At 41.8% G+C, this 15,469-nt stretch overlaps 1 protein-coding gene across 1 annotated transcript in view; it reads right to left on the bottom strand.

Moving 5' to 3' along the window:
* The window catches only part of slc35f1 (solute carrier family 35 member F1), a 356,182-nt gene that overhangs the window by 112,565 nt on the left and 228,148 nt on the right, over positions 1–15,469 (bottom strand). Inside the window, exon 3 of the mRNA XM_059981464.1 lies at positions 8,016–8,143. Within this exon, the coding sequence (XP_059837447.1) occupies positions 8,016–8,143 (128 nt within the window). The remainder of the gene's footprint in view (positions 1–8,015; positions 8,144–15,469) is intronic.

Here is a 15,469-nt window from a genome sequence, read left to right as displayed (position 1 = left end):
GGGTGCTTAATAATATGGCCACTCAGTGTATAATAAATGTACAACTTGAAATCACTCCAGAAGAGATAGTAAAATACTGGCAAATGCCACCTCCTTAGCCATCTAATCACCAAGCTCCTTCAGTTCTAAAACTTTCTAAGAACTCTCTGATACACCATTTTTGATTCTTGGTGATCCCTCATACTTTCTCATAATGCTTCTGTTGAGCTTTTAGGGAAAGTATTGACTCTATTTCAACAAAAATGCAGCATTTCCAATAACTAACATAAAGAAGCATTTCATTTAAAATCTTCCATACTGCAAAAGGATGAGATGGGATCAAGTTTGTGTTCAAGGAAGTTTCCTTCATCGGTACGTAGAAGTCCCAATAAGAGATCTGCTGCTAGGGAATGAGACAAGGCAGAGGAAAGAAGTTTGTGTAAGGGAACATCTAATGATCACAATGCCCATTAGTTTCAAAGTAAAATTGCAAAAACATAGGTCTAGTCTGCAGGTTGAGATTCTAAGTTGGAGAAACACCAATTTTGATGATATCAGAAAGCATCTGGCAAGTGTGGATTGGGACAGGCTGTTTTCTGGTAAAGGTGTACTTGGTAAGTGGGAGGCCTTCAAAAGTGAAATTTTGAAAGTAAAAAGCTTATCTGCAACTGTCAAAATAAAAGGTAAAGATAACAGGTGTAGGGAACTTTGGTTTTCAAGAGATATTGAGGTCCTGGTTGAGAAAAAAAGAGGTGGATAGCATGTATTGGCAGGTTGGAACAAATAGGATGCTTATCGAGTCTAAGATATGCAAGGGAACACTGAAGAGAAAATCAGAAGGGCTGAAAGAAGGTATGAGGTTGCCCTAGCAGACAAGGTGAAAGAGAATCCTACAGATAAGGCACTTGTTATACCACACTTGGAGTATCATGTGCAGTTTTGGGCTCATTTTAGAAAGGATATACTGCCATTGAAGAGGGTTTGGAGAAGATTCACAAGTATGATTCCAGGAATGAAAGGGTTACTATATCAGGAACGTCTGGTAGCTCTTGGGCTGTATTCCCTGGAGTTCAGGAGAATGAAGGGGGGGCGGGGTGTTTTCATAGAAACATTCAGAATGTTAAAAGGCCTGATCAGATTAGATATGGCAAAGTTATTTCCCATGGTAGGGGATTGTAGGACAAGAGGGCGTGACTTCAGGATTGAAGGACATCCTTTTGGAACTGAGATGCAGAGAAATTACTTTAGTCAGAGGGTGGTAAATCTGTGGAATTTGTTCCCATGAGTGGCTGTGGAGGCCAAGTCATTGAGTGTATTTAAGGCAGAGATAGATAGGTTCTTCATTAGCCAGGGCATCACAAAGGGTATGGGGTGAAAGCTGGGGAGTGGCGATGACTGGAAGAATTGGATCAGCCCATGACTGAATAGCAGAGCAGACTCGATGGGCTGAATGGCCTACTTCCGCCCCTATATCTTATGGTCTTATAGATATGGTAAGAGCAAAAGAATTGCAAGGGACAAAATTGGTCCCCTGGAAGATCAGTAAGGTAATCCATGTGTGGAGACAAAAGAGACGGGGGGAGAACTTAAATGATTTTTTTTGCATTTGTATTTACTCAGGTGCTGGACACAGAGTCTATAGAAATGAGGCTAAGTGGCATCAACTTCATAGACTGTGTACAGATAATAGAGGAGAAGGTGTTTGCTGTCTTGAGGCAAATTAGGGTGGATAGATCCCCAGGGCTTAACTGGGTGTTCCCTTGGACACTGCGGGAGGCAAGTGCAGAAATTGCCAGGGCTCTAGCAGAGATATTTAAATCATCCTTAGTAATAGGTGAGGTACCAGGGGATTGGAGGACAGACAATATTGTTTGGCTGTTCAAGAAAGGCCCTAAAACTAAACCAGAAAACTATAGGCTGGTGAGCCTGACATCAGTGATGTGAAAGCTGTTGAAAGGTATTCTGAGGGACCATATTGGATAGGTGTGGACTGATTAAGATTAGTCCGCGTGGCTTCATGCAAGGTTGGTCACATCTAACCAACCTTCTAGAGTTTCCAAAGAAGTTACCAAAAAAGTTGATGAAGGCAAGGCAGTGGGCGTTTTCTATATGGCCGAGCAAGGCGTTTGAAAAGGTCCCATATCGGAGGCCGGTCAAAAAGATTCAGCTGCTCGGCTTTCAAGATGAGATAGTAAACTGGATTAGACATTTGCATGGTGGGAGAAGCCAGAGAGTAGTGGTAGGTGGTTGCCTGTCTGACTGGAGGCCTGTGACTAGTGGTGTGCCCCAGGGATCAGTGCTCGGTCCATTGTTGTTTGTCATCTATATCAATGATCTGGATGGTAATGTAGTTAACTGGAAGATCAAATTTGTGGGTGACACCAAGATTGGGGGTGTAGTGGACAGCAAAGAAAGCTACCATGGCCTGCAGTAGGATCTGGATCAGCTGGAAAAATGGGCTGAGAAATGGCAGATGGAATTTAATGCATTCAAATATGAATTGTTGCACTTCAGTAGGACCAATCAGGATAGGTCTTACACTGTGAATGGTAGGACACTGAGAACAAACAGATCTGGAAATCCAAGTCCCTGATTCGTTGAAACTGGCATTACAGGTAGATAGGGTCGTAAAGAAATCTTTTGACTCATTGGCCTTCATAAGTCAAAGTATTGAGTACATAGTATGGGGTGTTGTTTTGAAGTTGTATAAGACATTTGTGAGGCTTAATTTGGAGTATTGTGTGCAGTTTTGTTCACCTATCTACAGGGAAGATGTAAGGTTGAAAGAGAATGGAAAAAATTACAAGGAAACTACTGGGTTGGAGATTTGAGTTATGAGGAAAGATTGACAAGGTTCAGACTTTACAAAATTATAAGGGGTATAGATAGGGTAAATACAAACAAGATTTTTCTACTAAGGCTGCATGGGACTACAACCAGAGGTCACGGGTTAAGGGTGAAAGGCGAAAAGATTAAGGGGAATATGAGGGGAAACTTCTTCACTCAGAGGGTCATGAGAGCGTGGAATGAGATGCCGGCCCAGGTGGCGAATGCAAACTTGATTTCAATGTTAAGAGAAGCTTGGATAGGTAATGGAAGCTAGGGGTATGAAAGGCTGGTCGATGGCAGGAGGCAATATTCTGTGGTTCGGCACGGAGTAGATGGGCCAAAGTATAGTTTCTGAGCTATACTTTTCTATGAATATTACTTTAAAAATCAAAATATATCTGTGTACTAGAATTAAACAAATTGAATACAGGGGAAACAAGTGGTGACTACAGCTGAAGTACTATGTGCAATTCTGGTCACCATGTGATAGTAAGGATAAAGTATATGCTAGTATGAGGGGGCAGAACTTCAAGGTGATTAGAGGAAAGTAGAGGTGTGATGTCAGAGGTACATTTATAAAAACAGAGAGTGGTGGTGGTGTGGAGCGCGCTGCCAGAGCTCGTGATGGAGAAAGATATATTAGGGACTTGCACCCCTAAGATCCACAATGCTTCAAAGGTTTTACACCAACAACATATTTCAGCTTTTCCAGAATAAACATCTGGTTCAGAACTACAGAAATGCAAAAGAGTTGCAACTCAAAAATAATTTGTTTCCTTCCTTTCCTAGTTCTGCAATGCCCTACTCAGAACCAGGTTTAATATCACCACCATGTCATGAAATTTGTTAATAACAGAAATAAAAGGAGCCATGAGTTAGTATTCTCAAAGGCAACATGAGTGAATCTGCAGATGCTGGAAATAAATAAAAACACAAAAAGCAGGCCAGACAGCATCTGTGAGAGGAGGTAGTGACGACGTTTCAGGCCGAAACCCTTCAGCAGGAGGGAAGTAACATGGGATGGTCAAGGGGCGGGGGATAAGAAGAGGGGGGAGGGATAAAGTAGAGAGCTGGGAAGTGTTAGGCTGAAGGGAAATGGGCTAGGGGGAAGGTGGAGAATTATGGGAAATAAAAGAGAAAGAAAGGTAGGGCTGGGGGGAGATTATAGTGAGAGGGGGAAAAGAGAGAGAAAGAGAACCAGACTAAAATTATAAACAGGGATGGGGTAAGGTGGGGGGGGGGGGCAGGGGTATGAATGGAGGCCAGTGAGTTGGATGTTCATGCCGGCAGGAAGGAGGCTACCTAGACGGGAGTTAAGGTATGGCTCCATTGACCTGCGTGTGGCCTCATCTTGACGGTAGAGGAGGCCATGGACAGACATATTGGAGTGGGAATGGTCTGTGGAATTGAAGTGTGTGGCCACAGGGAGATCCCACCACTGCTGGAGGACTGAGCACCGGTGTTCGGTGAAACGGTCTCCCAGTCTGTGGTGGGTCTCCCCAATGTATAAATGTCCACATCAGGAGCACCGGATACAGTACATCACCCCAGTTGACTCGCAGGTGAAGTGGTGCCTCACCTGAAAGGACTGTCTGAGGCCTGGGATGGTGGTGAGGGAAGAAGTGTGGGGGCAGGTGTAGCACTTCTTCCGTTTGCAGGGATAAGTGCCCGGAGGAGGTCGGTGGGGAGGGTTGGGAGGGATGAATGGACAAGGGAGTCGTGTAGGGAGCGATCCCTGCGGAAAGCCGAGAGTGGGGGGGGAGGGGAAGATGTGGCTGGTGGTGGGATCCCGTAAGAGGTGGCGTAAGTGTTCAATGTTCATTTAAATACAGGATGGCAGAGGGGAAGAAGCTGTTCCTTAATCGCTGAGTGTGTGCCTTCAGGCTCCTGTATGTCCTTCCCGATGGTAACATTGTGAACTGGTCATGTCATTATTCTTGCCACCGATGCTGCCTGATCTGCTGAGTATTTCCAACATTTACTGTTTTAATCTAACTACTCACACAGTCCATCATGGATAAAGCCCTCCTCACTAGTGAGCACATCCACATGGAGCGGTGTCACAGGAAAGCAGCTTCAATCTTTAAGAACCCCCACTATCCAGGCCATGCTCTCTTCTTGCTGCTGCCAGAAAAGGCAAGACGAGGTCACATACATCAATCCTCATTGAGGGGTCAGTAGTGGAAAGGGTGAGCAATTTCAATTTCCTGGGCGTCAACATCTCCAAGGATCTATCCTGGGCCCAGTATATCAATGCGATTACAAAGAAGGTACAACAGCAGCCATACTTCATTAGGAATTTGACACCATTTGATATGTTACCCAAAGACACTCGCAAATTTCTACAGACGGACTGTGGAGAGTATTCTAACTGGCTGCATCACCATCCAGTATGGGGGAGGGCACTGCAGCTGCAGAAAATAGTGAACTTAGTCAGATCCATCATGAGCACTAGTATCTAGGACATCTTCAAGGAGCGATGCCTCGAAAAGGTGGCATCCATCATTAAGGACCCCCATCACCCAAGTCATGCCCTCTTCTCATTACTACCATTAGGAAGCACTGCCACTGCATTCACACAGATTGTTTTGTTTTCCACATTGGTTGCATCTGCACAGTCTGTCCTGTTGGGTGTAGTTTTTCATTAATTCTATTACATTTCTTGGATTTACTATGTACGCCCACACAAAAATGAATCTCGGCATTGTATATGGTGACATTTACATATTTATTTTGATAATAAATTTACTTTAAACTTTGAAGTGAGTCTTACAAGTCTCATTTGCACCTTCTGATCACTGGTGGGACTGCTCTCCTACGGAGAATGGAGACTGCCTTTATATCGCTGGTGGGACTGCTCTGCTACGGAGAGGGACAGGTCTGATGCTGTGCCCAGAGAACGTTACCCAGGTTTGCTACGTTTTGGATACAGAGTTGGACTACAGATTTTTTTCAGACAGAGTTTTTAATACTCTCTATTTTTCCCCCATCTTTTGTGTGTGGGGGAGGGGGATTTGGAGATCGATGTGCCTTGTTCTGTTTTTCTTTGTTTTTTTTTAGTACGGGGAGGAGGGATTTGGGGGTTGATGATCGTGCTGCCGTTCTTTTCTGTCTTGGCTTCGTGGCTATCTGGAGAAGAAGAATTTTAGAGTTGTGTACTTTGATAATAGATGGACCTTTGAACCTTAAATCACCCTGTAAAATCATCTGGTAACCTTCAGTTGCTGATGTGGGTGAGAGATTAAAAAGCAATGAGTATCACTTCACATCCTAATCCAATCATTTTCCCAATGTCATTTTCTTCAAAGCAGTTGACATAAAAGGGTTCCCATTTAGGAACCCATTCTGAGCCCTTGATAATGCTGTGGAAGAAAGAAAATCTGAAGAAATGCTTTTGATTCTTACGGTAACAAAGCTGGGTATCCATTGCAGAAATGAAATTGGCACCGAGTGATAAGTTGAAATAGAGCTGTTAACATTATGTGAAGACCATAATTTTGTAATTTTCACAACATTATGTTATGGGGCACCCACCTACTTACAGAATTATATGTTGTTATCCCTTGTTCTTGGGTTACTATGGCACACAATCAAATGCACAGTGGGTACTAAGATCATGAAAATCAGCCCAGTAAAGCTTTGTCGGTAGAAAAACGTTTGTGACAATTCTTTCTTTAACGTCTTTCATTTTAGATGCTATAAACTAAAGAAAAGGGAACATTTCTCCTGATAAAATTAAATTCTGTTTGTTTCTGTAAAGGGCAAGTCATTTATTTATTTATCATTTACTTCTTGATTTACTGTGTGGAGTAGGTCCTTCCAGCCCTTTGAGCCATGCTGTCCAGCAAACCCCTGATTTAATCCTAGCCTAATCATGGGACAATTTTTTAAGACTTTTACTGGAACAAATTACAGGAACACAACTTCCTCATAATCCAATATTACTCTTACTAGGTGATATTGAAGGGATAAAACCGAAAATCAAACTAAATAAATATCAGAAAGAATTCATAAAAATTGCACTGGCAGTAGCCAAAAAGGCTATTGCAGTTACTTGGAAATCGGATACATATTTAAGTATAGATCGTTGGAAGAAAGAAATCTATGGCTGTATTCCATTAGAAAAAATTACTTATAATTTAAGAGATAAATATGAAACATTTCTGAAAATTTGGTGCCCTTATTTACAAAAGACAGGACTAAATATATAGGTGCTCTGAAGATGAAACAATTGGTTACTTGGGGAAAGAAATAAATATATATATTAAAGTTATTACGAACTCCATGGAGCATGTGGGGATCTTCCAACAACCAGGCACTCTTTCTTCTTTTTTCTTTCTTTCTCTTTTTTTTCTATAGGGAAGTTAGGGGGGGAGGGGTTAAGGGGAGGGGGGAAGGGTTATATACATTTTTTTCCACTTTACTCTGTAATCACTTAAAAATGCAATAAAAAAAGTTTTCAAAAAAAAATCATGGGACAATTTACAATGACCAATTACCACCCCCCCCCCCCCCAATCAGTACATTTTTGGACTGTGGGAGGAAACCCACAGAGTCATGGGAAGAATGTACTTAACCCTTACAAACAACGGCATGAGTTTAACCCCAGTCACCTGTACTGTGAAGCATTGTAATAAGGGAGCTAGGGCTTTACTCTCTGGAGAGAAGGAGGATAAGAGAGGACATGATAGAGGTATACAAGATATTAAGAGGAATAGACAGAGTGGACAGTCAGCGCCTCTTCCCCAGGGCACCACTGCTCAATACAAGAGGACGTGGCTTTAAGGTAAGGGGAGGGAAGTTCAAGTGGGGTATTAGAGGAAGGTTTTTCACTCAGAGAGTGGTTGGTGCGTGGAATGCACTGCCTGAGTCTGTGGTGAAGGCAGATACACTGGTGGAGTTTAAGAGACTACTAGACAGGTATACGGAGGAATCTGAGGTGGAGGGTTATATGGGAGGCAGGATTTAAGGATAAGCACAACATTGTGGGCCGAGGGGCCTGTACAGTGCTGTGCTGTTCTTTGTTCTTTACCATGCTGCCTTACCACATTCCAAAACAGATACTGAGCTCAAAATTCAATCCCATTCTAAGCAAACACAAATAAAACCAGTACATAATCATTTAGTGCTAATTTTTCAGTTAACATTTGACACGAAGTGTAGACATCAGCTGAAGTATTACTGAGAGCAAACCTTGATGCACATACCTGTACGCTAGTCAGGGTTGTATACTGGTACGCCTTTATTACAAGATAGTTGGCTTCTATATCTATTACTCCCAAGATCATGTATTTCCACCATCTTCGTTTTAGTATTGCCAACAGATTTTCCTCTCCTGTGCAAAGGAAAAAGACAACAGGTTACAAACTCAACAAGACAAATGAAAAAATAGGTTAAAACTATTGAGCTGAAAAGTAAGAATGTACTGAATCTCTAAAATATGTAGGGGAATTTTTCTTTTCTGGATATAGACAACTACAGCAACAAAAAAATAGGCATGAGTATGTTTGCCGATGTACGCATGTACGCTTGTTCATTCTCTCTTTTGGCTATCATATTTTGACAATAGACAATAGGTGCAGAAGTAGTTCATTCGGCCCTTCGAGCCTGTACCGCCATTCTGAGATCATGGCTGATTGTCTGCTATCAATACCTGGTTCCTGCCTTGTCCCCATATCCCTTGATTCCCCTATCCATAAGATACCTATCTAGCTCCTTCTTGAAAGCATCCAGAGAATTGGCCTCCACTACCTTCCGAGGCAGTGCATTCCAGACCCCCACAACTCTCTGGGAGAAGAAGTTTTCCCTTAACTTTGTCCTAAATGACCTACCCCTTATTCTCAAACCATGCCCTCTGGTACTGGACTCTCCCAGCATCTGGATCATATTTCCTGCCTCTATCTTGTCCAATCCCTTAATAATCTTATATGTTGCAATCAGATCCCCTCTCAATCTCCTTAATTCCAGCGTTCAATTTTGCATTCAATTATGTGGAAGAAAATCAATGCATTAAATTGAATATATATATACAATGGATTCTGGTTAATTAGGACAAACAAAGACCCGTACATTTTGGCCCAATTAAGCAGCTGCCCCCCATCAGCCAAAATTTCATGGAAATAGTTAAAAAAGCTATAGAAAAGACAAAACTACCATTTAACTGAATAACTAATTATGTATTTAAGTGAAATACAGAACAAAATTAGAAGACTACCAATACTACTACAGTACTACAAAATTGTGCATTATTTCCTAATAGTTATCGATGGAGGAATACATCCAGTGTATGCTGCTGTGTTCTTTAGATTGTAAATGACAAAATCAGTGCAGATAATAGACTGCTTTTTGACAATTGCATCTTCCAAATCCTCATTTTCATTGTAATATTCAAGATGACTGTCAATACCTTCAAATTCTTCATAGTTCCTAACTTGTTGAAGTAGTGAAATCATTTCATTCTCACTTCTGGTCATTTCCAGCATTTCTAAGTCTAAATGCTTGAAATCGCAATGAGGAAAACAATTCTGAGTTGCCTAACCGCTTACAGTCGGCCCTCCTTATCCACGGGGGATTAGTTCCGGGACCCCTCACGGATACCAAAATTCACGGATGCTCAAGTCCCTTATTCAACCTGTCTCAATGCAGTGGACCTTAGGACCCAGCGGTAGAGATCTGAATCTGCAGTGTTTCTGTTCACGAAAATAATCACGATAACGATTGAAAATAAGGTGGAAATAATAAAGCGATCGGAAAGCGGTGAAACACCATCGGTCATTGGAAAAGCGTTAGGCTGTGTCAGTCAACAATCGGAACAATTTTGAAGGATAAAGTGAGAAAAGCTCTGGTTTAATGATCGGGTTTTGCAGTTTTGGGTTTTTGATCCTCTACATCAACCCAGCACAGTGGAGAGCGCACTCGATAGCGGTCTGTCACTGGATCGAACTTGGGAAGAAGTTCCCAAGCCCAGCACTGAAACATACATTCTTAAGTGTTTTATATGCATACAAAGGTAAAATATATACTATATAAGACAAATGTTTGACTAACTGACACTAAATAATACCGGACGTACCTGTTCCGACTTACCTAGTAAGAGAACTTCCGATTATTTTCGATCGCGATCCACGATAACGCACGCACATCCTTCTGTATACTTTAAATCATTTCTAGATTACTTATAATACCTAATACAATGTAAGTGCTATGTAAAATGGTTGTTATACTGCATTGTTTAGGGAATAATGACAAAAAAAAAGTCTGGAAATGCTCAAACAAGTGCTGGAAGAGCACTTCTGGGTTTTCGCGATTCGCGGTTGGTTGAATTCGCGCATGCAGAATCTGCGGTTAAGGAGGGCCGACTATATTTCTAACTAAATATCAGAAACAAAAACCACTACTTTTTCAACACAAACACATGCAACTGATGCTATATAAAACAAGTGCAAGTGACTGATGTTAGTTAGAAGCTGTTCAGCAACAATCTCCTCTCCCAATTAAGTGGCACAGTGTCCCAAACAACTGACAGGAATCCCAGCTGGTTTCTCGCTTAGTTTTTGTTCCTTGAGTAGTCCCAAAGAAGCGGCTGCCCTGAAAAACCAATGGCCCAACCACTCTTTGTAACACTTGAGCACCCGTGGCCCTCTGCAATATCAAAACTAGTTTGATGCCTGATTTGGTTATGTTTTTGTCCTTGTTTGAGAATATGCAAATCACCACAAGGACTACAAGGATTAAAATAAATATAACTGTAACTGACACAGAAATTCTAAACACAACTGTTTTTATATTTTTCTGTAAAGGAAAGAATTAGATGTGATTCCTTCTTGATACATACCTAAATGCAAGTTTAAAGATAAAAGGGGGTTAGCTTGGAATGTAATGATAGTCTGGATATGTGCTTAAATTCACACCTCTGAGATTAGATAACAGTGCAGAATGTTTTCCTCTTTACAGACATGTTGTCTCTGTTTGCCTTTATTATGTGTCTAGGCTGAAGGTCATAAGAGATAAGGAGGTGCAAAAGTACTGGAGTAATAATTATGTTATAAAACTCTAGTTAGGCCACACTTGGAGTACTGTGTCCAGTTCTGGTCACCTCACTATAGGACGGATGTGGAAGCATTGGAAAGGGTACAGAGGAGATTTACCAGGATGCTGCCTGGTTTAGAGAGTATGGATTATGACCAGAGATTAAGGGAGCTAGGGCTTTACTCTTTGGACAGAAGGAGGATGAGAGGGGACATGATAGAGGTATACAAGGTATTAAGAGGAATAGATAGAGTGGACAGCCAGCGCCTCTTCCCCAGGGCACCACTGCTCAGTACAAGAGGACATGGCTTTAAATTAAGGGGATGGAAGTTCAAAGGGGATATTAGAGGAAGGTTTTTTACTCAGAGAGTGGTTGGTGCATGGAATGCACTGCCTGAGTCAGTGGTGGAAGCAGATACACTAGTGAAGTTTAAGAGACTACTAGACAGGTATATGGAGAAATTTAAGGTGGGGGGGGGGGTTATATGGGAGGCAGGATTTGAGGGTCGGCACAACATTGTGGGCCAAAGGGTCTGTAATGTGCTGTACTATTCTATGTTCTATGTTATGGTTTTTTGAAGGAATCCTCGAAGGCATAAAAATGGGCACTTCCTTTGTACAAAGAGGACAGAGATTTCTCTTAGGCTGGGTTACAACTAGTGCAAATATTTGGAGAAGATAGGGACAGGTAAGGCAAGAGGGTGGGAGTACATTGAGCAGGTGGTGAAGAGAGAGACGAGGTTGCGTGGATGTTTGTTAGATCTGTGGTTTCCTCTGACATTATGTAGATCGGCTGACCATGTGGATAAGTATTGTTTTGTGTCCTGTACTACAGTAATCGTTCGATTTTTTTTCTTCCTGTATTTCATTTGTGCTTCTAATAAAGTGGTGTTCAACACATGTGCAATGCCTCGCTTTGCTTGCGAATACATATACGAATGCCCTGAGCTGGATCACAAAAGAACACCGAATGAATTTTCATTACCTTTTCAAAGACGGTGTTCTTTCTGAAAATGTATTTTTTCACATGTAGCTGCACCATTTAGATAGGTAATTAAGGTAAATTATGTCAGTCTGCTCTAGTAGCACTATCTTCTATTAAGCCTATTTGCATCAGATGTTAGAATTCATTATTTTTAATTTAATCTTTGTATTTTGTGTCTTTTAGATCCCCCATTAATCAATGTAAATTGTCAGCATTTCACTTACTTTCCAAACATACCTGATACTGAATTTATGAAATCATTTTATTTGTTTGTTCAGCGATACAGTGAGGAGTAGGCCCTTTGGGCCTTTCAAACCATGCTGCCCCAGCAACCTCCGACAAACCTGATTAAACCTAACCTAATCATGGGACAATTTATAATGACCAATTAACCTACCCGGCAAGTCTTTATACTGCGGGAGGAAAACAAGAGTACCCTGGAGCATTCCACGGGGAGGACGTACGAACTCCTTACAGAATTGAACTGGAATTGAACTCTAAACTCCAAAATGCCCAGGGCAGTAAAAGCATCGGGCTAACTGCCATGCTAGCATGGTGCCCTGAAATGAAATTGAACAATCCAGCAAAGACCTGTGCATCAAAGAAATGACCTGAAAATACATCCTTTCCATTAAAAGAAAGCATCTAAATTAAATTTAGATAATTTTTCAAATAAAATGGAAAGGAAGTAGCTGTATAAGCAATAGTAAAATGAAAGAAACATTAAATATTCCCTTCACTGTAAAATTACTTTGCAATAAAAAAATCCAGTTATGCACAATACCGTGCAAAAGCCTTAGACATCCTAGACATTTTATATGGTTTCAGATGGTATGGTCTCCACAGAGCCCTGATCTCAACATCAGAGGCTGTCTGGGATTACCCGGAGAGACAGATGCAAGCGAGGCAACCAAACTCTGCAGGAGAACCATGGCAGGTTCTCCAAGATACTTTCAACAACCTACCAGTCGGTTTCTTATAAAACTGCGCGACAGTGTACATAAGATAACTGTTGCAATTTTAAAGGCAAAGGATGGTCACACTAAATATTGATTAAGTTTCTTACTGTTTACTGCTCTTTATAGCTTTTTTTGGATATTTAGAAACTACTCATCTCATTACTTTTGGAAGCATCTTCATTTTATGATATCTTTACATGTGCCTAAGATTTTTGCACAGCGCTGTATACTAATAATGAAGGATTTTTTTGAGAGGAAGTGGCTTGGCTGAAATAGCAAGAACCATTAACCAATATAGCAATTAACCATTTAAGAACTGCTCTCCTATTACAGTATGTGAGAACGTGTGTGGCAATTTTCACTTTAGGCGCAGAAGGACAACTGCCAATTGTGATTCACCAGTTTATTATAGAGTGACACATACCAAATGCTGGAGGAACTCAGCAGGTCAGGCAGCATCTATGGACAAGAATAAAAAGCTGACGTTATGGGCTGAAACCCTTTTGCAAGACTGGAATAAAGGGTGAGGAAGACTGGATAAGAAGGAGTGCAAGCTAGGAGATAGGTGAGGAGGTAGATAGGAGGGTGGGGTGTGGGGAAATGTCAACTCTTTATTCCTCTCCACCGGTGGTGTGTTGTTGGATGCTTCCAAACATGAATTGGACTCCCTGTAATAAATGTATCCATATTAATTTTAAATAAATCCTGTTCTACCAGCTGATTTATAATATAAAAACTAATTGAAATTAGGATTGTGAACTGATAATCTAGCAGAATACCACAGAATATACAGAACTAAAATAAAAACTGTAAATATTCAGCAGACAGGCAGCATCCACAAGGAGGAACACTAGTTTGGGTTAATGAAAGTTTACTGGTCTGAAACTTCAGCTTTGCTTTACTCTCTTTGCAGATGCTGCCTGACATGCTGAATATTGCCTGAACGTCTTGCTTCAACCCACCAAATGTCAATATACTTGCTGAAATTGCTAACCTTCTTCTCCAGATGAGACAGTTCCCTTCCTTTTCTTAATGAAATTCCTTTGATCTTTTGTTCTGATATCCCTTTCGCAAGCCCTTTTTGTCTTTCAAGCCCGGGTCTAGGTAGTTCTTTTGCATCTGGTTTTAATCAGAAGGGCAACATCTCATATTCCATCTGGATTGTCTCTACCCCTATAGCATGAACATTGATTTCTCTCAGTTCCAGTAATTTATCCTGCACCCACTTCTCTTCTTTTTCATTCCCCTTTCTGGCTCCCTTGTTACCCTTTCTCTTCTCACTTGCTTATCACCTCTGATATCACTCCTCCTGCCCTTTCTTCCATGGTCTACACTCTTCTATGATCAGATTCTTCCTTCTTTAGCCCTTTACCTCTTCAACTTATTACTTCCATGCTTCTTACTTCATCCCCCTTCCTCCACCCACCCACATTTCCCCTCACCTGATTTCACCTGTCACCTACCAGCCTGTACTCGTTCCCCTCCACCCACCTTCTTATTCTGGCTTCCTCCCCCTTACTTTCTAGTCCTGGAGAATGGTGTCAGCCAGAAAAGTCAATGGTTTATTCCCTCCATAGATGCTGACTGGTCTCCTGAGTCTCTCCAGCATGCATTGCTCTGCACCTGGTTATAATACAATTCCAGATATTGCGCGCTGCCCCAAGGTTTGGAGTTTCTCCCTAAACCTCTACAACTCGATACCCTTTTTGTTTCAGACATTCCTTAAAGACTTTCTCTTTCCTCAGGCTTTTGATCTCCTGTCAATGAAGAGAGGAGCCAGAGTTACTTGCGGACCTGGGCCAGTTCATCCAACAAACAGTTTAAATCTCCTGTTCTCAGGTCTCTGTTTTCCTTTTCAAGGCGGCAGGGGTTCTGTCGGACTGCATGATCTACACCTGCACTCAAACATTCCTCACGGGCAGTGGGTTCTCACTGTCAAAACTCACCGAGCGGTAGGGGCAGCTTGGAAGACATGCCCCTTCGGTGTACGGCCTGGTAGGTGACTCGATTGCTCACTGACATCGGTGACTGAAGTGTTGCAGGAGATCAACATCGAGACAGTGAGGGCATCTGTTGGAAGCCTCTGATTTCCAGTGAACTCTCTCTGTCTCTCAATAGTGAAAGAGAATCTACTTGGTCTCATTTCACTGAACACCTACGCACTGTCTGCCAGAGAAAGCAGGATCTCCCAGTGGCCACACATTTTAATTCCGCATCCCATTCCCATTCTGATATGTCTATCCATGGCCTCCTCTACTGTCAAGATAAAGCCGCACTCAGGTTGGAGGAACAACACCTTACTTTCTAGTGCACCTGGGTAGCCTCAAACCTGATGGCATGAACATTGACTTCTCTAACTTCTGGTTTTTTTAAAAAAAATTTAATTGAGTTTTCAATGATTACAGAAGAAGAAAAAAAAAGTTATCAACCCTAACTTCTGTTAATGCCCCTCCTCCCCTTCTTACCCCATCCCTGATATATTTAGTTTTTTCCCCTTCCTCTTTTTTTCTCTCTCTCTGCCCATCACTCTGCCTGTTCTCCATCTCCCTCTGGTGCTCCCCTCCCTCTTTCTTTCTCCCGAGGCCTCCCGTCCCATGATCCTTTCCCTTCTCCAGCTCTGTATCCCTTTTGCCAATCACCTTTCCAGCTCTTAGCTTCACCCCACCCCCTCCGGGCTTCTCCCATCATT

This window comes from Hypanus sabinus, chromosome 10 (genome assembly GCF_030144855.1).
Source record: "Hypanus sabinus isolate sHypSab1 chromosome 10, sHypSab1.hap1, whole genome shotgun sequence".
In the NCBI taxonomy this organism is placed as follows: Eukaryota; Metazoa; Chordata; class Chondrichthyes; order Myliobatiformes; family Dasyatidae; genus Hypanus; species Hypanus sabinus.
Note: the sequence above shows the minus strand (reverse complement) of the source record. Positions and strands in the feature narration are given on the sequence as shown.